The sequence below is a fragment of the Homalodisca vitripennis genome, chromosome X, assembly GCF_021130785.1.
Source record: "Homalodisca vitripennis isolate AUS2020 chromosome X, UT_GWSS_2.1, whole genome shotgun sequence".
NCBI lineage: Eukaryota > Metazoa > Arthropoda > Insecta > Hemiptera > Cicadellidae > Homalodisca > Homalodisca vitripennis.
Window position 1 is genome coordinate 112,270,445 of NC_060215.1, and position 22,831 is coordinate 112,293,275.

At 33.2% G+C, this 22,831-nt stretch overlaps 1 protein-coding gene across 2 annotated transcripts in view; it reads right to left on the reverse strand.

Moving 5' to 3' along the window:
• Window positions 1-424: 424 nt before the first annotated feature.
• The window catches only part of LOC124369793, a 34,542-nt gene continuing 12,135 nt past the window's right edge, over window positions 425-22,831 (reverse strand). The window contains exons 2-3 of one of the 2 annotated variants that reach the window (XM_046827896.1): window positions 17,783-17,829; window positions 425-1,821 (exon numbers count right to left, since the gene is read on the reverse strand). In XM_046827896.1, coding sequence (XP_046683852.1) covers window positions 1,698-1,821; window positions 17,783-17,829 — 171 coding nt within the window. In that variant the 3' untranslated portion in view covers window positions 425-1,697. The remainder of the gene's footprint in view (window positions 1,822-17,782; window positions 17,830-22,831) is intronic. The other variant, XR_006923093.1, reaches the window with a different exon arrangement.

The following is a 22,831-nucleotide window of genomic DNA, read 5'->3' on the forward strand; positions in this document are numbered from 1 at the left end:
AAAGATTAACTGAAACGTTACTGAACATTTTAAACGTAATCTTATTCAATATATATAACTTACAGTTAACAACTTGTTTCAAAACATAAGCAATCGAGTAAATACACATTTTCAATTAATAATCATATTATATTAAAACGAAAATTCACAACTAAACTTTAATCACTTCAAATTGTAAACTTTCTTAGTTACTTATGTTTGTACCTACGAAGCGTGCAGATTATAGGGCATCCATACATGGGATGCTAGGATATTTTGATTTCATATATAGTCGTGACGAGAGATTATAGATAAGTTAAGGAACAGATTTGGTAGTATTCATAATGAACTCACTTTGATATACGAAATTTCAGTGAAACGTAAAACGCTTAAGATGTACGTGTACATGGTTAGTTCCAAAAGATGGTTAAATTTAAAACACGACTTGAACAATTAACAAAAATAGTTTTATTTATACTTTAGCAAAATATAAAACATATTTCTGACTAGAACTTATATCTATACATTGTAACAACAAAAACATAAAAACACTTAAACGTATAAAGGAACAAAGTTTAAATGTTTTACCTATATTCATGAGGCTGTAAAGAGGCCTGTGTGAAAAGTCGATAGTCATGTTGACTTTTTTGATAGACTGCGACCAACTGACCACTTCCTTCACGTAGCCTCTTTCATTTTACATTGATTAACCAATTAAACCTGGTAATGATTAATTGTATAAAATATAATGTATTTTAGGGTAAAATTTTTAATTTTCTTTAACAGAAACCGATAATAAAACAATGCTGTAGTAACTAAACTACTTTGAAATACTATTCAACGACAAATCAATGGTTAATCCACATGGAATTCTTATCATATTGTTTGGTTACTTTACTTTGGTAACAAAATTATTGGCTGTTATTTGTCATTTCAGATCATTTTGGATAAAAGATGATTACTATCGACAACAAAGTGCATAATTGTACTGAGAAGTTTATTAGCTCAATAACATAAAATAATTCCTTTATAATGTTTGTTTTATTTATTTTTTTTATTTCGTTATTTCAAACATTTTCAACACTTTCATAGTGTTCCTCAAATAGTAACTTTATCAACGGTTGAATATAAATATCTCGTATATTGAAACTGTTTGGTGAAACTGAATTTATCTTAAATTTTGTAATCACATAAATAGAAAACTAAACATTTTCAAATTCAGTAAAATTGCGTGGTAAATTCCGCTGTTTTTACTTTAACCTAACACTAAATTTAACTGCTATGGGCCATTTGAATAAAAAACTAGGCCTGTATATACTCCCACCTTCCAAACTCTAATACTCATTCCCTAAATTCACAAAAGGCATTTCCGAAATTGTTTAAAGAAATCTCAATACGACTTCTCCCAAAAACATAAATATTGTAAATAGTCACATGAATGTGATATTTTGTCAATATTGATTCCTGCGAGTTTGAAAAATGCTAACCAACTCTTCAACTCCCTTAACTCAGTCCCTGGTGGGCGTTACCCTTGGCTAACTTAACCTATATGATATGTACACTGTCGGAACTCGGACAGTCCTTCATTTATATTCTATGGTGGTTGCTGTAGGGCAACCAAAACACCATGATGTCGAAGTCCGGACACCACATCGTGCAGTGATACCAGTCCTCGAGCTTTCAAGGTGTCTTTGTAGGTCAACTCCAAAGGTCACTCTTCATCCTTGGGGTTGGCCTTCTTGGAGGTACCTCGGACAGTCTTCTTGTCGCGGTCTCCTTGAGGTAACATGTACGAGATGCAATTCTGCTTGTTCATGGTCGGTGATGAGTAAATGATACGATCTGGAACATGAAAACCTTATATAAGTAATTTAATTCTTATAAAGTCTGGTGATTCTAGAAATTGGCTGCTTGTTGTTGGTTAGATGAATTTCCGATGAACTGCAGTCAGCCAGGCATTTATCTTTAATGCTTCACCAATTTAGGATTTTTGATAAATAGACGGGTAGCAACATGTGTAAAATATCCTCAAAGCAGTTAACTGATTCTAAAAAAGCACTAATTATATTCATTGCCGTTCAAATTATTTTTTCCGTGGTTTTTCTGGAGTTTGAAATCTAAGATAATAAAGAAATATAATGCAATGTTTCCAATGCTTTGAAAATAAAGTCATAGACTGTGGTGAAAATATAAAACATGCACCATATGTCGTTATAACGATGGTTAAAACTTCAAACAAATACACCTGACATTAATATTATTTTCGAACTCACTTTAATATAAATTCTTTTGTGAGATATTGTTTGCATCGTTTAAAATGTTGGCTTTGGCAGCATCGCCTTTGAAATTACATCTTTATACAACATTTTTAGTTTAAAAAGTATATAAAGACAAGAGAAAATAATATTCATTCATATGTATGCCGTTAATATATTTAATGCTTACACTCCTTCAGTCAATTACAGTTACCTGATTCATGAAATATAGTTAGGTTTTTCCTCCAGAAAGAGATATAGTGTGTAATAGTTTAAGATGCAATTCTGGGTGTATTGGAATAGCTAGAATATTCATTTCATAAGGAAATGAAAGGTATCATTTTATAATTCAACAATATCATTGTATAATAAAAATTTTTTCGAATAATAATTTATTTTTCTCAAAGTTATGTTTTATTAAAACATGCAATTAAAATAAGTTATGATTAATTAAAAACACGAGTGGCAGTTATTACCGAACTTTTATGTATTAGGGTTTTTGGCAGCTGAAGAAGAGAGTAGATTTCAATCCTCGAAATAGATTTATACTTGTTGTAACTTGTTATATGTCAAATGTCCAAAATCCTATTATCATTTCAAATCACCCATTGTCAATTTAAAATATATTACCATATACATGTTGGAAAAATGCTACATTTATGTATTCAGTCAACCCCTAATATTTGGGCTTATATAAAAATTGCTCAAAATTGCAAATTTAAATGCCTACCATCCTAGAGGAGTGGTGAAGGTTTTTCGTCTCGAAGGAAGTCATTTGAAAAAGCTGTGGCTGAAATTTTATAAAACGAAACCAACTTAAAAAAACACGATATGTTCATTAATTATTATTATTAAATTACATTTAAATGTTGTATTTAGAAATGTCCATACAGTGAATTTTGTTAATACACAGTTTGTTTGAAGTTCATTCTAGACTATCAATAACGCACACTGCGTAAATAATTCTATTACAAATTTACTTATCAGTTAAATTAACTTTTAAAAATAATGAATGAACTTAAAATACTCCAGTTTTTTTTTTTTTTTAATAAAGTGGGATGGAAGATTAGTGAAGGCATTCTGTAGACATTTTTCTGTAGTCTTCAGATAAGTATTCTGAGGACGGAAAAGTATTTCCAAGCAATTAACGTTTGCTGAATTGAATATACTCTATTTAACTTTAACTGAATAAAAGTGTGCCCTCTTAAAGATATTATTATAACAATGTAAGTTATATTAGAACTTCAATCATGGTGTGGCTTGTATAGGCAAAGACTATCTAGTACTACATAGTGTAATAATGTATTGCGAATCCCTCGATTTCCGGGTCAAAACCTAAATAGTTATGTTTTATGTCATAGTACAGGAAATCTATACAGAAAATATTATCGGGCTCTTGTTTATGTTCGCAACTACACTATATCTAGAGCTCCATCCTATTGTGGGCGAGGTGTACAGTAGCTAATATGGAAATTAATATTGGAGCGTGATTGCCGGCAATAACTCTGGATGGCCAGGTTTTAACGTTGCCTCTTCGGGTTAACAGCTGACATAGTCACGCAGGTACATCCACACGCACACGCATAAGCAGTAGGCCCGATGGCAACGCTTCAAGTGACGAATGTATCATTACTAGTACTGTAAAATTCAGGCTACATGAGTTGTAATATTTTGTAATTATTTTATCCACACACGTAACCACAGCTCGATAAAGCAAACAATTAAAGTGTTAAATACGACAATCTTCACATAAAACGTGCAATGGCTATTTTACTATTCCTCCACGTTGAATTATACTGATACTAAACTTGTTTGTGAATGAATGTAACTGAAGGAAGAGTACACACTAGGACACGACTGGACTTGAGCCAGTTACAAACGAAACCAATTTTATTTACGCACGAGCACGACTCACAAGATATTGCCCATAAATACGTCACTCTGGACATTTCAATTTCCTTCATACAAAGAACAATACATTGCTCCTTCCTTTTTGAATCCCAGTTGAGGAAAGCAGTGTAGATATCGGAATGGTCACTATTGATTCATCGAGTTATTTATCGCGTCGTCTTGTGAAGTCAAGTCAAGAATTAATACGTGCAAATTTAATGTGCCATTACAGGACATTTAAAATGTCTTATAGTTTTAACTGTAAAATTATTCACAAAAGCTTAGTTTTTCTGCTTGACAGATAAGCACAGATCTTTTAGGAAGGCCAAGTAACCAAGTTATAAAATCAGAATCACTCAACGGTTGAGAACTCATCCAAACAATAACCACGCCCATTGCTGCTTGACAGATATTCACAAATCCCTGAGGAAGGCCAAGTAGCCCAGTCAAAAACAGGATCGCTCAATGACTGAGTATTTATTCGAGTAATACCCACGCCCGTTGCTGATTTCCACCTGATTTCCATACAAATCCAAAAAAACGTCTTCTTCCAGATGTTGGATTACATAAATTTCGTAAAGAAATTGTCACACGCGCTCAATCTAAAATCTAATTACTGGAAGTTGAATGGTGGTTATGCTGGACTAGATTGGTACAATTCCTGTGCAGGCAATTACTATTAAAACTTATGTCAATTATGTCCTCCATAAATATTACTTTATTTAACTAATCCAAGTTAAAGTACAATTCCATGTCATATAATAACATAGTAAACATGGCAATTGTTCAATAATTAAAACATTTAGATAAGTATTTGTTCATCAAAAAGATATTGCCGTCAAACATTCGATATTGTACCACAGTCTGGTTTCTGCATATTTTTGAAACATTAAATTATGGAATAAAACTGTGCGATTTGATTTCAGGATTAGGTACGAAACTTAAATATTAAACTTTACTATTATAAAAACAGGCCAAACTGTCTTAAATAATTGCGTCAGTAGACACAACTGATGGTCGATGGTGCAATGGAAACTTTAATTCCAACTTTTATAATCAAAGATTTACGGACATTTCGTTTGCTCCAAGATCTAAATTAACAAACTACCGTATTGCGCTGCCTTCAAAACTTCTCGACTCATTTACCAAGATTTAACAGTCTGCAGTCAAGGATATTTTCAGTTTTATTGGTCCCCCCCCTATTATAATTTGTTTTAACCCTTGAGCTGGATTATCAGTAATAATCAGTGATTTAGTTCGCGAATGTCTGCAACATTTAAATTGGTTAGAGTATATCTTTATAACTACAAATTTAAAATTGCAATTGCATTTTTTAATGAGTAATAGAAACGTAAAGTTTCAATTTCAATAAAGTTTTTTTTAATAGGCGTCACTACTAGTCTTTTAAGAACTTTATGGAAATTATTTACTTTCTTTATTAAGCATAATATTTGGTGTATTTTTGTAAGAGTGTATTTTTGAATTTATGAATTGTATTTGATAAGACAGTACAATGGAATTAAAAAATATCTATGTTTGCAGAAATTGTTCAAAGTCCGATATGGCTGAAAAATATCTTAACAGTGTCGTGCTTGTAAATAAGAATTTTGTGATGTGAATTTATTTTAGAGAGCATAGCTTAGTTAACCAAATCTAATTTTCCCTTGACTACAATCCATTACCTAGCAATTTTTATGCAGTTAATCCCTATCATATAACGTACGGTCTTACAGTACAAAACCGAATTGTTCATCCTTAAACTGGTATATATATTTAATATAAATTAAATCTACCTTAATATACTATAGATCTCTTATATAGTGTAGAGGGTATAAATTAAAAAAAAATAATATTAATTGTTTTATGTTGGAAAACTATTGGTTTTAACTTTAAAAAAATAAGAAACAAATTATAATCAGAAATTTAAACGCTTTCAAAACTTAATGTATTGTAACATGGATCACATGTGAATTTTTCGTCACGATAAGGTTTATTTTGAGCAAGAAAAATTGGAAACATTATACATTTTATATCAAGAACAATCAACTTGTGAAGGAAAAGTGAAACTAAGTCTTGAGTGAAACTAAGTTACGGCTATGATGACATAGATTACTGAAAAGTGGTTTGGCAATAATCTTGAAGCTGGAAACTTTCAGCTATAAATCTGTCGACGGACGAGGAAGCAACATCGATAAAACAGACTTTCGAAAATATGTACTCAGTTTAGTGTAGTGTAATGGCTTCTAACAGTCTGATGAGTGTTCAGAGTTAAAGCGTTATTTAAGATTCAAGCTAGTTCGGCGGTGGGAGAGGGGAGACCATTTTTATCGCAAATCTCTCCCTGTGAGTGTTTAATTATTGGAAGCGAAGTGATAAATTCATAGGAAATGTATGAACATCAGAGTTATTAAATCGAACACAGGTCGTTTTCTCACTCTTTAATTGATATACAGCCTCGATTAATTTAATGTAGATTTAGTTAAAACCTTGTAAAACTCTAAGCATCAAACCTTAAACTCAATAACTCATGAATTTATAATTTAAAAACCAAATAATGCTGCTAATTTATAATCTCTGCTGAATCGAACTATTACAATAGCAACTAGAGTTTCATTTTTTATTTTTTTCTGTGGTGATACCATTTGATACATGAATTTAAAAAGCTAAAACTGTCAATATATAACAACAAACAATGCTTAACAGTGCAGAGAAATTACAGTATAATACTCTAGAATTAACTATTGTAAAAAGCATGGGCTAAATATAAAAAAAACTAAAAATCAATAAAAAGTCATATAAAATTCATAATATAAAATGTGAGGACACTAATAAATACCCTTGTTGTAATAAATATGAATAAAACCCCGAAGTGAATTAACGAGACAAGATAAGATTAATTTATTGATCAAATTTTCAATCAGGAACAATACTGTGACAATTGTCATGAATAGAAAACCACCCTTTTGGTAGGTACTGAGAAAGAATTTAAAAAGCCCTAAGTGATCATAAGAAGACCTCGTTAACATAAGAAGCAGGGTGCTGTTCTGCAACTATCTGTACTGAAAGAGACGCAGGGATCCAGTCCCCGTCGAAACACAGAGGCTATAGCAAGCACAGGCCAAAATCTTTTGGGAGTTTAGTAAGATGCTGCAATCCCTGGATATTCTCGACACGCTACGGCAGCAATAGAAACTTCCTGGTGTTTGAGCCCGAAAACTCCACAAAACTCCTCGAAACATCCTCTAATTTGTCTATGCTCCCAAGGTGGATAAGGCAGCAAAATGATGGTGGTGTATTCTAAGATCTGGTAAACAAGTGATTACATTGCGGCAAACTGTACAGTAGCATCAAATCAGGGCTAAGAAATTTCATAAAATGTTATTCTACTAGGGCTTAGTCCTCTCTAAGATTTGACATGGAAACGATTGTCTTACATTACTTCGAAACCACAACAATGGCTTGTAGCCAAGCCGCTTTTACATGAACATACAAGTATTAACCCGTCTTGTTTCTTGACTTGGTTATTTCAGACGTGACCCTTGTACCCACTAGAGAAGGCAATAATTGGTCAACATTAAATTTGATAGCCACTTTAAAGTTTGTCTCGATGGTAACATAGGTTCCATAATAAAACCCGAATAATGGTATTAATGAATATTCCGCACGAGTTATTTGAAAATGTTATAATAATCAAACTGGTTTGTGCTGAGTTTTAATTTAGCATTTTTATCTCTAAAGACTAACTGTATTAACTTCCTATCACTGATTTCAGACTCATTTACATCATTGTTTCCTCAATCCAACTTAGAACCTGTTTATAGTCCAACAAAATTATGACGACAAAAAAAACATTAAATCATGTTTTTATTAAACTGGGGCTATTCATTTATTACTTTTAAGAATCAAAACTGAAGATTATTACACGCACGAATGCTTGTTACGAAACAGTGATATAAAAACGCCCATACACTAGCGTTTAATATTTTAAGTGTTTTAAAACTCTGCACTTGTAAATACAACCCTATCCTCCGCCAAAAAAATCTAAAACCACTCGTGCCTTGGATTAAATAGGTCATACGACACATCCAGTGGCTTATGTGACACATTCCACCTCAGTTGACGAGTTTGTGTACTGTAGCTGAGAGGGCGATGATATTACAATATTAGTCCCTGAAGAAGTGGACGAGTGCATGTACGTCATTGCATGGATGTACGTAGCTGGTGTGTGATTATGCGCGTGCGTAGCCATTTTAATATGATAAGCAGGGACAATTACTGTGCTTATGCACGATTAATATTTTTATAGCATTAGGTAACAATATCTTTCTTATTATAATATTATTATAATTGTAACTGCAGTAGCCTAATTTCGTTCCTTGCCCACAAAACTAATTTTTTCCACGATAATTTATCTTCTAGAATAGTAATGCAAACCGAGAAAAACAGCCTCTATGATTGTCCGAACACAATTAGAAGAAATTATTTCTAATATTTAAACAATCTGTCAATTGTGCTTCCGGTCGTACATGCGGGCTGCGGCAGCTCTGGAGCGAGCAGGTTGCGGGATGCGATCAACGAAAACATCCTCCGACACAATGCTTATCACGTAAAAGAATAACATTGTATAACATATAACAAATATATACATACATTGGAGTAGCTAACGGAATTTTGACCTCATTTGTAAATTCAGATCTTTTAAAGAAACACATACAATAAGAATTTAAATACGGAGTGCCATTAAGGTCTCTCGTAAAAAAGGTGGTTACTGAATTGCCATCCTCATGATCCAATACGAGCCTAATTTTATTTGTTGAATCGTCATAATAATATTGACCAGGCGTATTTAAGGCATAATTGAGAAAACAACAATTGTAGGAACTCCTCATTCGTGTACCCTTCTGGACCGTTTAGAAAATGTTTACACCAAATCCAAAACCTTAAAGAAACTGTATAGAACCACACTCCATAGCTATTACTTGATTTCTTTTTTCATACTTAACTACCCAATTGGGGATGTGTGTTGGAGGGGAAAACGTAAACTATATTTTATCATTATTATATAGGTAGGACTATGTCTCTAAAACCAAAACTAGAATGCACATCGTATTCCTACATTGTGAATACAACCTGTAACCGGGGTCCAGAAACGTTGATTACACTAAGTACGTGGACCACACAAGTAAGAACTTTCAAGATGTTTATATTGTACGCTTAAAGCCCGCAATGCGGTGCTGTAGGATTATCCACTTAACAGCCTCAGTTCACTCATTAATTGGAAGCGTGTTGGTCTTTACACAATTACCAATTTAATGAACTGCGTCCTTGCTATCCTCGAGCATTTACCTGTCTGGGAGCGTCCCCTTTTCGTATAGCGTCTCCGAAACTAGTATAAGAGTAAATGGAATAGTTCTACTTTTTATAATTAAAGTGAATGATTTATTGAAATTTGGGTAGCATAATTATAGTCTTACCCTTCGGGTACTTGTAGCAATGCTTAAAAAACTACAGAGCGGTAACCAAGTTTTAGCCATATGTCTATGAGTAATTGTCATATGCTCAACTGGTACTGCCTGTAGTAAAATAATGTCAGTTAACGGCCATTTACATTGATCTGAAATGTAATATAAATGAAACTTAATATGAACTAGAAAAGAAAATCAAACTGTTTTACAAATTTCAAATATATTATTTTAATTAATACCAAAATCAAAGAGTTTACGTTGCTTTCGATTTGTTTTCAACCCATAAAAGGACTTTAAAGTCCAGTTACAACTAGTCAAGTCAGTGATAACTAAATTACTGAATAGTAGTCAAACATATGAATATTTGTTTATATTTACATTGAATAAAGGAACAATACAAAAACTGTACTGATGTTGTGTGAATCGAATACTAACAGTCGATGGATTTTGAAAATCATTAGTTCTAAAAAAAGGTTAGAAGTGGAGAGTTTCGTTGGTATAGTGAGAAACATTGAAACTAAAGGGCATTTTTGTGAAACTTGATCAATGATCTAATGAATATGTGAAAATTTAAAGGCAGGTTTTCAAATACTAAGTTCATTAACACTTAATGAATTTAATACATATTAATGAAGCAGGTTCTAAGGTTTTAAACATTCGCTGAATGATGCCCAAAGAATAAGATTTTCAAAATGCAATAAATTTACGTAAATAATGTTTCACCGTATTCTGAAAATGCATACATGTTTATATCAAACTTGCCTAAATATTTTAAAATGTAAATAATGTCTTGGAATAGAATACTACTCCTTACAACTAAACTTTTAGTGTCTTGTTACTACAGTTAATTATTCATTTGTTACTACTTTAAGAACTGATTTAGGAAACTGGAATGAAACATCAAAGTGCCGAAGAGGCGAAACTCACAACAGTAACAGTAAGATACTGGGCCGTCTCCGCAACGACCGGACGGCGAGCGTCACCGTCACCATCACCGCCACATCACCACCACCATTAATCACCACACCACTATTAACTCCACTGTCTATCAAAGTCGCCCACTCAGCTCAGCAAGTCCACCATTTTTTTGGCCGCAAAAAAGAGACAGTTTATAAAAAAACATGTCGGCGCGTCACTTAGTTGTCTCGGCTCCGATTTGGTTTCGGGGGTTAAAAGAGGGAGGCTCGATCGATCCACCCCACCACACCCGGCACCCCGTCCCCATTCCCGTCCCGACCCCATCCTATCCCCACATCTCTGCTAAGTACACTTCATTCCCGTGATAAAAATAATCGGAGTGTACTGCCCGATGTCCGCCGCTCGCCGCTCGCCTGTTGTAGGTGGGAAGGACCCACCGATTCCTTTGGACTCTGGAGTTCGATGGTGCGAGAGGACGACAGTTTGATGATTTTACGACCAGTATAGTTTTTATGAGTTCTGGAATCGTTTAACCCTTACACACCGTTCACGTTGTGGGCTATAACTTTCTAAGCTCTTGAGTGTTATGACCTTCAACGTACTGTCACACTGCTTACTGTTGGTTTACAGCTGTGTGCGCGTTCGTTTATGTATTTTTGATTCAGAAAGCTTTGGCGTAAAAACTGACATTATTACTAGACCTAGGCTTAATACGGTAGTTAATCAGAGGAATTAACAACAAAATATAACAATTAATTTAAACAGTAATTTATGATCAGTCAACATAAATTCGTTTCCGGATTTATTTGTTTTAATCACAATTATTCATCACACCATTACAAAATCTCATAAGTATATTTGAACACAACTTCAGTAAATATTCGTATATTCACTCTAAATCACGAACGAATTGTGTAACATTTATGTGTGTATGTTTATTTTGCACTTTTGCATAAAATCTTGTAAATGACTGAGCACAAAGACAAACACATTTTATTTTTCGAGAAATAAATCTATTATGATGATATTACACTCGCAATTATTGATGTAAGTTTGCCATAGTTATGTTTATATGACGGTTTATATTAACTTCATTGTTAATAAACTATTAACAAGCTTCTCTTCACTACTATTAAACAAGGGGATTAATTACAAAGTTGAGATGAAAGAAAACGCTACCTAACACATTCGAAGATTACTAGACCGTTTTAAAATAATTTTATTAGGCAATTTACCCGTCCTTAAACTAGTGAGAGTTAATATATTGGTGGTAATTGGTTGTTATATGACAACGCGCTTAACATTGTTCCTACACCGAGTGTTTTGGTACTCTTGTTGGATGTTATTAAAGTATTAAAATATCATTTACTACTCAATATTTTAACAATTTAAGTCTTAAGGCATAGCACGTCTTAAAATTTGCGGAACTAATACGTCTCTTTAAAACATTGCAACGATAATAGAAGAAAAATTAATTAAACCTATTAAAAAGTATCAATTTGAAGTTAGACGTTCTTCACAGGATGAAACACTTGTTACTATACATTTCTGTATACTATGACTGGCTTTCCATTCAAAATGTATGTATTCTAATTCCTAATACAAATGTACAGATTTAAAATGTGTTTGGCGACTAAAAATGGTATTACTTCATTCATTGTTCGTTGTATTTATGAATAGTAAAACCTGTGACAAAATAACGTAATTAAATATATTATTGAATAAAAATACAAATTTCAAGGCTCCGTACAGAAGTTATTTATTGATATATTTGATAGTATAATTTTAATTCCCAAAAAGTTAATTTGTATACTATACTATAATTTTTATATTTACGCGTATTATATATCAATGATTAAGAGTTAAAACAATTACTAGTTCGCTTGATTGATTGATTTGCAATTAATAACAAGTACCACTACCGAACACAGATGCCACTATTAACAACTGAACTGAACTGAACTGGTATTTGGCCAAGATATGATTTGGCCATGAGTTTACCAAATACCTAAATATGTATTTTACCTTCACCAACAAAAAAAGCATGCCTCTTAACAGCAATACAACTAAAAGCTAAAGATAAAATTAGGGCGTATATAAAGGTCATATAACTTGTTAAGAAACATGAGCAGTATCCCAAAAACCGTTCCGTAGATGCCAATCGTACATTATAAACATGTGATCATGGGTCATTCTCACGAAAAGGGGGTTTTTTAGGTCTCTGTTGATAAAATATCATAAAACGGGAATAAATCTACAGGAAAATAAGTTTAACCATATACATCAATTTAGGTTCAAAATATTCACAATGAGTTAGGCTTGATTTGATCACTAAGGATACATTATTTTGTCATTAATTCTTAGCTTTAGTCCCCTCCGTGGACGTCCCTTGCATTGAACTGGAAGGAAAATACAACGAATATTTCATAATCTTCTATTCTTATTTTGGACACTTTTAATTTCATTCACTAATGTATTAACTAATATTTGGTTTTTAGAATTTTTAAAGATTGAATTATATTTTACAAGTTTTTAATCATATATGAAACTCGGTCCATAAACTTTTAAGTCCCCTCCATGGACACAGCAAAAACTTGTTAAAAAAGCCAGTAGAGTGCAGCACCTTTCATCTTCATATCTCCAGTTGAATTTCAAGGAAGCCATTTTTGTTGCTGGTGAGAGTTTTATGTTTCTCTGTGGAAGTTAATGGTATATTTTAAAGTTTTTGAGTATACAATTCTTCTTGGCAAAGTTGTAAGTGTATACTCCGTGGACATCACATTACAAGGTAAGAAAAGTATAATTCAACAGCTATCATGTATTTTTTTATATTTCTAACAGTTAATATTTAAGAAATAAGCACACCATTATCCTAACCTCTGAAATGTATTTTATAGAAATGAATAATCAAGATTTATCCCCTCCGTGGACGTCCCCTCCGTGGTCTTACTGTGTCCACGGAGGGAACATCCATCTCCACGGAGGGGACAAATAAAAATAGTACAATAAAATAATGCATTTAAAACAGAATTTTGAATTATTGTTAATGGTTTAATTTAGCCTAACTATAAAAATTGCAATAATGGTTCTAGAATATTAGTTTTATAATTTATAAATTTGTAGTTTGACTAATAGTAAATAATGAATCTTTCTATTATCTCAAGCTGTCCACTAAATTCACTGTGAAAAACTCCATAGTTGATTTTTCTAACAATCTACAATGCCTTTGGAAATACAAATCAAAGTTTTTGTGTTTAACATGTCTAAGTTTGATGTTATTTTTAGGACTATGACACGAACAAAAAAAAAGAAGCCAAATCAGTCTGATGCTCAAATAGCTAGAAGACGTGAGCAAAAAAAATTGAGCATGCAGCGTGCTAGGCAAAAATTGAAAAAATAATTCTTGCATAGTACGAAGAAAGTAAAAAAGAAAGAAAAGAGAACGATACCACCAAAGGAAGATAAAGGGGTCAATTAAAACAGTGAAGGAAATGAATGAACGAGAAAAAAGACATTTCAGGAAGGACATGGAGAGAGAAGGCAAGAAAAGTATCGTCATGAAAGGAAACACAAGGAAGAAATGACTCAGCGTCTGGAGGAAAATACTCCCCTAACTCACCATCCCTTCTAAATAATTCTCCAATAGTAGAAGAGGACCATGACAGAAGCGGAATCAAAAGGGGTAAGAAAATGGCAAGAAGAAATCGATACAAACTGAAAAACAAAAATAAAAGATTTAGAGGAGGAAAAAAACCAAAGACTGACTACTAGACTAGAAAAATATAAAAAACGATTAAGCAGGACTTAAGAAAATGGAGAAAATAATTTAAATGAAACCCAAGAAAGACCGTCAAGAAACTTATTAATGAAGACAGAGATGGCAGTTCCACATTCAGAAAACTACTATTTGCTGAAGCTGTAAGTAAGCAAATCAAAGAAAACTATAAGAAACAAAGTTCACCTCGAGTTAAAAGAGCAATAACTCAGGCTTTAGCCGGAAAAATTGTAAAAAAATATCGATTAGTCAACGAGCTGAAGAAACTAACTTCAAAAAAAATGTTTGATAGGCCTAGTGGTTATGATGAAAAACTTAAAAATTATTTCAAAAAAGAACTATGCTTCACAAAAAGCTAGGAAAAACTGTTTCAGTCGTTTTTAGAGACAGATAAAGCAAGAGTCGTCTATGTTCTGGAAAAAAAAGAGACAATTACCAAAAAAAAGGTAAAAAAAAAAGCAAAAAGCGCTTCTTGAACGATAGCCTTCATAAACTTATATGAAGAATTCAAGAATGTGTACCCTCAGCACAAAAGTTTGAGCTACCAAACATTCTGCCGCCTTCGTCCCTTTCTGGATTTTACATCCAAAAGCATCTGACAGGGAAACATGCTTATGCAAAGTGCATGAAAATATGCTACTTTTGGTAAGAAAAATTGCACAAACCTCAGTATATTAAATGAGAGTTCGTACAACAGATGTTCTCAAAAAAAATTTGCTGTGACCCTAAAAATCAACTTTGTCTTCTGAGTAGAAACTTGTAAACATTGTATGTTGAAACAGATTCATGTTAATGAATTTACAGATGTGAGCCTGTGCTATTTCAGAAATGGATACGAAAATTAGTACCTGTGCAGATTAAAGGAAGTGATAAAGATGTGTCCGAAAACTGTGAAAACTGATGAGATTGAAAGCACCAAGAAAAGCTTTGTAGAAAAACTTTTTTTAATGATCTTGAAGTGTTTTTAAAACCATGTCTGTAACATAGTTACATCAGCATGAGGAAAGTTTCAAAAATTAGAAAAAACCTTGCAAAAAATGATGTTCTAATACACATGGATTTTTCTGAAAATAGTTTTGTAAATATAACAGAGAAATCCAATCAGCTCATTTTGGAGGCTCAAAAACCCCAAGTTTCAATACATACTGTTGTTGTATATTTTAATAAAGAAACCAAAGAAAATCCCCAGTTCTTACGGAACTTTCAGTGAATGCACATAGGCATGATGCAGCTGCTGCAATTACTGAACATTTACTGTCTCTAAAAGAGGAAATTATGTCTTTGATTCCCAATTTGAGAAAGTCCAGTTCCTTAGTGACGGGCCAAGCACACAATATATAAAATAAAAAAATGTTTCAATTAATGGGTGTATATTTATCCTCACAATTTGGAGCTGAAGAAAATGCACTGGCATTTTAGTGAAAAGTTCTCATGGGAAAGGTGCTCCAGATGGAGTTGGAGCAGTACTTAAAAGAACAGCTGACAACTTAGTCGCTCATCAAGTGATATCCCAGATTGTGATACTCTTTGTACAAGTTCTTCAAGAACACTGTAAGAGTGTAAAAATTAAATTAGTTTTCTGAAGCTTCAGTTAATGAAAAACTGACAAGTACATACCTGAGAACATTGTACCATTCAAAGGAACAATGAAAATACATGAAGTGGTTTTCATAAAAGGTACATCAACCCTTGAGTTTAGACGTCTCACATGTACTGATTGTGGAGCAGAAACTTGTAACCATTTCTATTTGGGTTCATTTCAGCTTGCAGACTCCAACAGTATCCTTTTTTAATACTGTTAATATTTACTTTTGCACTTATATTAAATTTAATATGATATTGGTAAGTTGAATTATTTTTAAGTACTTCTCAAGTTACCTTATGAGATTTAGAAAGAGGGATCAATCAATTTAAAAGTTCAATAGTTTTAACATTTCTAAAAACTCTATAAAATTTTATAAGGGAATTTACATAAATATTTGTATTTTTTACACTTTTCTATAATGTTTTGTGGCTTTTTTAGTTTTAATAAAAATGTGTTCCTTAAAACCATATTACTTCAGGTAAACGAACAGTTTCCAAAAAGTTGTTTTACAAGGATGTGTATACTGACAGTGAACAAGAAGATTCACCAAACCAAGAAGAAAAGGAGACCAAGTTAAATCCAAACAAATCCATGAAACCTAAAATTAATGGACTATGTAGTTGTGTGTTTTCCCGGAAAGAAATGTGTTAGGCATTATGTTGGGTTGATTATAGCAGAAGAAGGGATTGGAGAATATACAGTTAAATATTTAAGAAAAATCAACTGGGATGAAATAAATTTTTTTTTCCAAGTATTGAGGATATATCTGTGGTTGATGTTTCTGACATTACAAAAGTTCTTCAACAACCTGTTTTGGACTCAAGGAATCGCTACGTTTTTGATTGCAAGGACGTGGAAGTTTTTATAAATTTAATGTGTGAAAGGAGTCTTAGTGTTGTAACAATGTTATAACGTGTGTTGAAATACTCATTTTAAGTTAGTGATTTTGATTATTTTTACTAGACCAAGTAAGTTAGATGCTAGAGTTTTTCATTCATCAAACTTTTGATTGACTAACATTTCATTAAATGTCATTTTATATGAGGAAGGCACTTAAAATTTATTCAAATACCTACTAAAATAACAAATAATTATGTAAATAGGTAGTTTAAAATATATGTATGTTCCGTCTTTCTCAAGGTAATAAAAATACATTCTTATTGGATCCTACATTTTCTCAATAAGCTCACAGATACAATTAATTCCCCTCCGTTGACATTCCCGTCCTCCGTGGACACCTTCAAAATAAAAATAACTTTAAAAAATATATACACATATTTAAAAACTTTGCCTTTGGTTTGTAAGTGTTTAATACTATTATGCAATGACAGAGAGTTTAAAAATATATTAATTTTCACGCTTTGATATATTCTCAAAAGACATGTCTGGATGGTACCTTTTCCTGAGAATGACCCTCATACATTTTGCGTCTAGTTTCCAAATTAAAAAATCAATAACTTAGGGAAGCGAGTGTTGTTGCAATAACACCTAGTGTTAATGTTTGTCGTTCCTGTTTCTACTTTATAGGGGTTTCATAAATCCAACGTAATGTCCACTCCAACCGCCCACCAGATACATCACGTAGTAGGGATGTCTGAGCTCTGAGCGCCCACTACAATATCCGGACTCACAACTGACGTTGTTTTAATAAAAGAGAAAGCTAAATGTAAACCTTACATTCTAGTCGACACGTAAATGAGTTTTCATTAAATTTGTAAAAGTTGAACATTTTAATATCAGGGACAGATTTAAAATAGTAAGTTAATCAATTTCAATCAAAGGCAGTAGTGGAATGTGGGAGTTTAGAATTATACATCTATTCAGATGAAACCCCAGATCGAATGAACTGATGGTCTATATAATTTGGAAGGAATAAAATTGAAATAAGTTAAATTAAAGCTACAACTTTACTCACTTTGGCTTGTGAAGTCTTATAATGACAAAATTCTTCGGATGATTCACCTGGAAAAAATAACACAACATTAATAATAAAATTACAATACAGTTAAACTCTTACCAGTATAGAGGTCAGTAGAATTAATGAGCAGTAATTGGCTGCTAATTAACTAAGATACAATTCGACTCATGACTCGCTCGTTACTGGCAAGAAACTGAGGCAGCATTTTCATAGCTCTAATTGCTACTGGCACGAAACTGACCAGGACTGGCGGGGAACTGAGTGGTATTGTACATAACAAAATCTGTACACATTTCATCGGAAACCTAAATAAATGGAAGCGATCAACCATATGTACTGTGTACCATACTACGATTAGAATCGTTTCATCTTTTATCACAGTTAGTTGATGTCCAGACTGACACCTTGGAAGTAACACTGAACTGAAGATTGAATCAGCTACACCTAGCAGTTGCAAAAAATAATTCCTTTAGTTGATAGATAAGATGAAACAACGGACATGAACAACCGTTTTGTTTTTGCTTATATATAAATCAAATTAGATAACTAGTGTGAGCAACATTTTGGTTGAATCGTATTTACATACTGATGTTAAAAATGTAACTCATAACCATAGTGCCCAGAGCACTCATTAAATTCGAGCTTATGTAGCCATGGGTTCAGCGTAGTTTAACTGCGGTTTATATTCAGGTGAAGAGTCGTGTTAGTGTAGACCTATTTAGCCAGCTATCGAAATTATTCCTAGTCCGTCAGTATATCTCTACAACCGGACCGGATCACTGTATTCGCCTACCGACAATCGGCCGTTTCCTGCCGCCTAGGTCGCCATGATGCCCCCTCCCCTCCCCTCACGTGGGGGCCCGGACCCTCCTCATTATTACGTATCCTGCCAGCAGCGTGCAGGCCGGTGTAGCGGGCACCCATCTGCCAGCCACCCGCCGCTAGCCGGCGCGCCGCTTCGCTTCGCCTTCAACAAGGACTTTCGCTTTCATGACTCCGCGGTCAACCTTGCCATCCTTATCCTAGAGCCCGGACCGTCTTGTCAAGTGTTGAGAATCTAACAGTTGAATTCACCTTTATGAGAATTAATTATTCAATTTTAGGGACTGCAAAACGTTTAGTGAAATTTTCTTACCCAATGGGGAATTAAAGTCTGCAAAATATTTGAATCCAGAAGGGTATCGTAGTTATACAATTAAAAGTATGAGGAAAGACATTTAAGTAAATATTCAAAATCTTTATAAATCCATAAGTTATATAAGGTATTCGAATCATTTATTATCATTTATTATTAATCGATGACCTTTCGGATGTTAAATTCAAAAATTCCTTTTCATCCAGATTAAATAATAATTACCTACATACGTCTTAAAATTACGTAAATATGTATTATTGCTTGAATTGTTTGCTGTAGACTTATATATGAAACACATGTTTAATTTTCTTGCTTACAAGTGTATCATGATCCAAAATTCATGAATAGGGAATAACTTGAAAATGTACAATTTAGAGTATTAAAGGAAAACAGAATAGAGCTGGTGTGAATTAGTTCTGTTTTAATTCGATTCAGAGCCTGTTACCGTACATCGCATTAAACACTGTACAACAGAAACTATACGAGAACCCTAATACGCGTTTGAACTACTTTTTCTGTCGGAAACAAAGTCAGTGATAAAAAGTTGCAGCAACGGTTGTAAGTATGAAATAAAAAGTGCTCAGAAATCCCAGGAGTTATAAATGTAACAAGGTCGCACTCAGTAAAACGTGACAAGTAATGCCCAGCGGAGCCGGATGTTTCAACTGATTAAAATGTAGAAGTAAATAAAAGTCCGCCTGGAGCACGAACCCGTCTTTAGTGACGATGAGGTCTTTACAACCCCTAGGGGCTCGATTGTATAACATTGTCATGTCTATTTACCTTCTACTGTTACAGGATTTTCAGTAATAGTAATTGCGATTTAGTTCGTAACAGAACTATAATACAATTTTACATAGTTTATGTTTCAAAAACAACACCTTTCAGGATAAATGCGATTGATTGACCCTCTTAACGGGTGTTCTGTGCCAACACATCTTTCAGGCTTAGAACATACACAGAATCATAATATTTTTTATTTTTCATCACAAATTAATGTACTTTAATTCTTTGTTATAAAGTGGGCTTTGAGGTAAAACATTTTTCTTACTTGATAATAATTAAAAGAAAATAAATAATGGGAATTTAGACAGTTTCTTTTTAAATTTCGATCTACTATAATAAAATTAAAAAAAAATTGCTTTATCGCATTTGTACATACATACTTATAAACTAAATTTATATATTAGCAAACAGAAACAAATTAGAAGTTACTAGCAATTACATAAGTGACATAATGACAGTTTATGTAAAAGTTACATTACTGGTAAGTTATTAGCTAGTAGGAATTACACAGTATTTTATTTTTCATCAGGAATGAATGTATGTCTCAACTACTTGTTTAATTCAAAAAGTAGGCTTTCAAAGAAAAAACTACTATATAATAAAATTCTCTATACGCTGAAAGAAATTTATGACATCTCAATCTCACAGTAAATTTTATTTTACATTACTTTCCAGAACACACAACTGCTACTATTTAAATTTTTCCTCGAGGTTAATTAAAATTTGCATAATGAGTCTGTGAAACAGTACAAGACTAACATGTAAGATATGTGCTTATCGATGTAAGACGCCGACAAGTAACACCCCAAAGAGTGCTGCGATGACGAAAATCGCAAGGGATACAGAAGGAGGGATGGTGGAAGCTGTAGGGTGGAAGGGGGTGGTAAGTTTCAAAAAGTACGTCAGCTGCCGCTTCAGGAATTTTAATCAGCCCTGGCTTGACGTAAAGATAACAGAGACGCCATATTGTTTGACTTGACATTTTTGCATTTTGTGTCTTCTTCATTCCCAACTCCAGAGATTACTTTGTTGGCCGAACTGGCAAAGTAATGGTTAGGGGGTGAGGGCGATGGTTGTCAAAACGTTTAATTAAAATTCTTCTCGGACTTCTGTGTTTAAAGTTTTGACAATGCGATATTTCGAAACTCTTGTCAAGACGCTCTGTTGGAATATCACTACTGGCGCCTAAGGCTCTCGGGAAACATCGAATTTTGAGAGGGTTTCCCTAATGAGCTTGTCCCCGAATGATGTGCACTCAGTAAAACTTTTGGGAATCTGTACTGATGATAAATTGACATGGTCAGAACATGTTGACAACCTATCTTAGAAAATCTAAGGGTAAGTTTTCTGTAGTAGAAGTTAAGAGACATAATCTCATTTGATTATATGAAAACATGTTACTTCGGGCTGTTCCAGCCACACATCTCATATGGTTTAGTTCTGTGAGGATAATCTTTTGTAGTTAATAGGATAATGAAGAAAATTGGAAGAACAATGTGTAGAGCAGCAATTTAAGAACACGACAAACCATTGTTCACTAAAATATTAAACGTCTTCATATGTGACATATTAATTTCTGCTAAAAATAACTTACATTTATTTCCGACCAGGCTTGACATCCATACAATTTTTAAATGGAACAAGATTAACTTAATCTTCAACAACATGGACTGGCAAAGATGTGATCATCACATCAGGAAAACTCAATCAAATTTTCAAATAAACTCTATGAAACCACTCGGTAACACAACAAGGAATTAATCAATTGGCTGTACACTAATCCATTTTATATATTAGAATAATTTTAAAATTATTTGTATTACTTTAAGCTATAAGCATATAGATAAACATACATGTAAGATTTTGTCAAATTATATGTAAGGCTTTACGTTTCTTATTTCACTTTGTTACGATCAATAGCAAAAATGTTTGGCTTTGACTTATTTAACACTCGACATAATTTTCTGTCATGAACATATGTGGAGATGTCTTCCACACTAAACAGACTACAAACAAAACCATGATTCACAAAAAACAAACGCAAACATCAAAAGGTGGAAATAACCGCTTTACTTAGTGCGATACTTCTGCGCAACAACATACCAAATTAAACAACCAAAAAGTCTTAGCAAATATTATCTCCAAATAACACAATGCTATAAAAGAAGCGATAGCATTGATTACGTAATACATAATAAATTAATCACTATAGTTGCATTTGCTGTTTTTCTTAAATATGTGATAGTAGTAGTATTTATTTTACGTTTGAAGTAATCAAAGTAAAAAATAAATGTAGATGTATAGAAAAGATGAAATTATATTTTGTGATTCTGTTTAGTTGACTGTAAGGTATTAACAGGATTATATGGTTCCCCAAATTTAAGTCACTTACATGAAATTTAGAATAGTTGATGGAATAATTGAACCAATATTACCATAATTTAATTTGTATCCGGCAATGCACAGCTGTTTTGATTAGTACAATTATATGTTTACAAATTTGTTTCGATTTGGTTATCTGTTTAGTTTAATTTGCAAAGATAATGACGGTCTATGCAATATTGTCTAAGCGATGTTCTTATATTCGTATTTAAGTGCTATACAAGAACCGTATTAATCGGTATTTTAACAGTAACTATCTATTATAATTTATTAGTGAAAATATAAATCACAACTGACATGTATTATATTTGTAATTACCTTACGACGCGACGGTACACTAACTTTTTAGTGTGTGCCAAGGCTAAAATTTATACTCTTCTCATAATAAAACAATGATCAAATAGCATTTTCTCCGAGTAGAATTATTAAAAGCCTCAGTTTGTAAGAGAGCTGTTGGTAGAACGCTTTCTCAAACCAGTTTAAAAAGAACTGCGCCAGAGAAGCGTTAGGTCGTGTCTCCCGTCGCCGTCGACAAAGAATGTTAGGTCATAAATTTTACGGGTTTGCGAGGCAAAGGGCCCGCTACACAGGTATAGCGGCTTTCTTGTCTGCAGGAATCGACGGAGGAGTGGAGCGAAGGGCGAGGGACGAGACATCGCCGTAGTGTCAAGGTTACAAGCACTTCTGCAAGGGTCTCGGTACTACGCAACGGTCTGTGAGTCAAGGTTACGCCTAGAATCGTA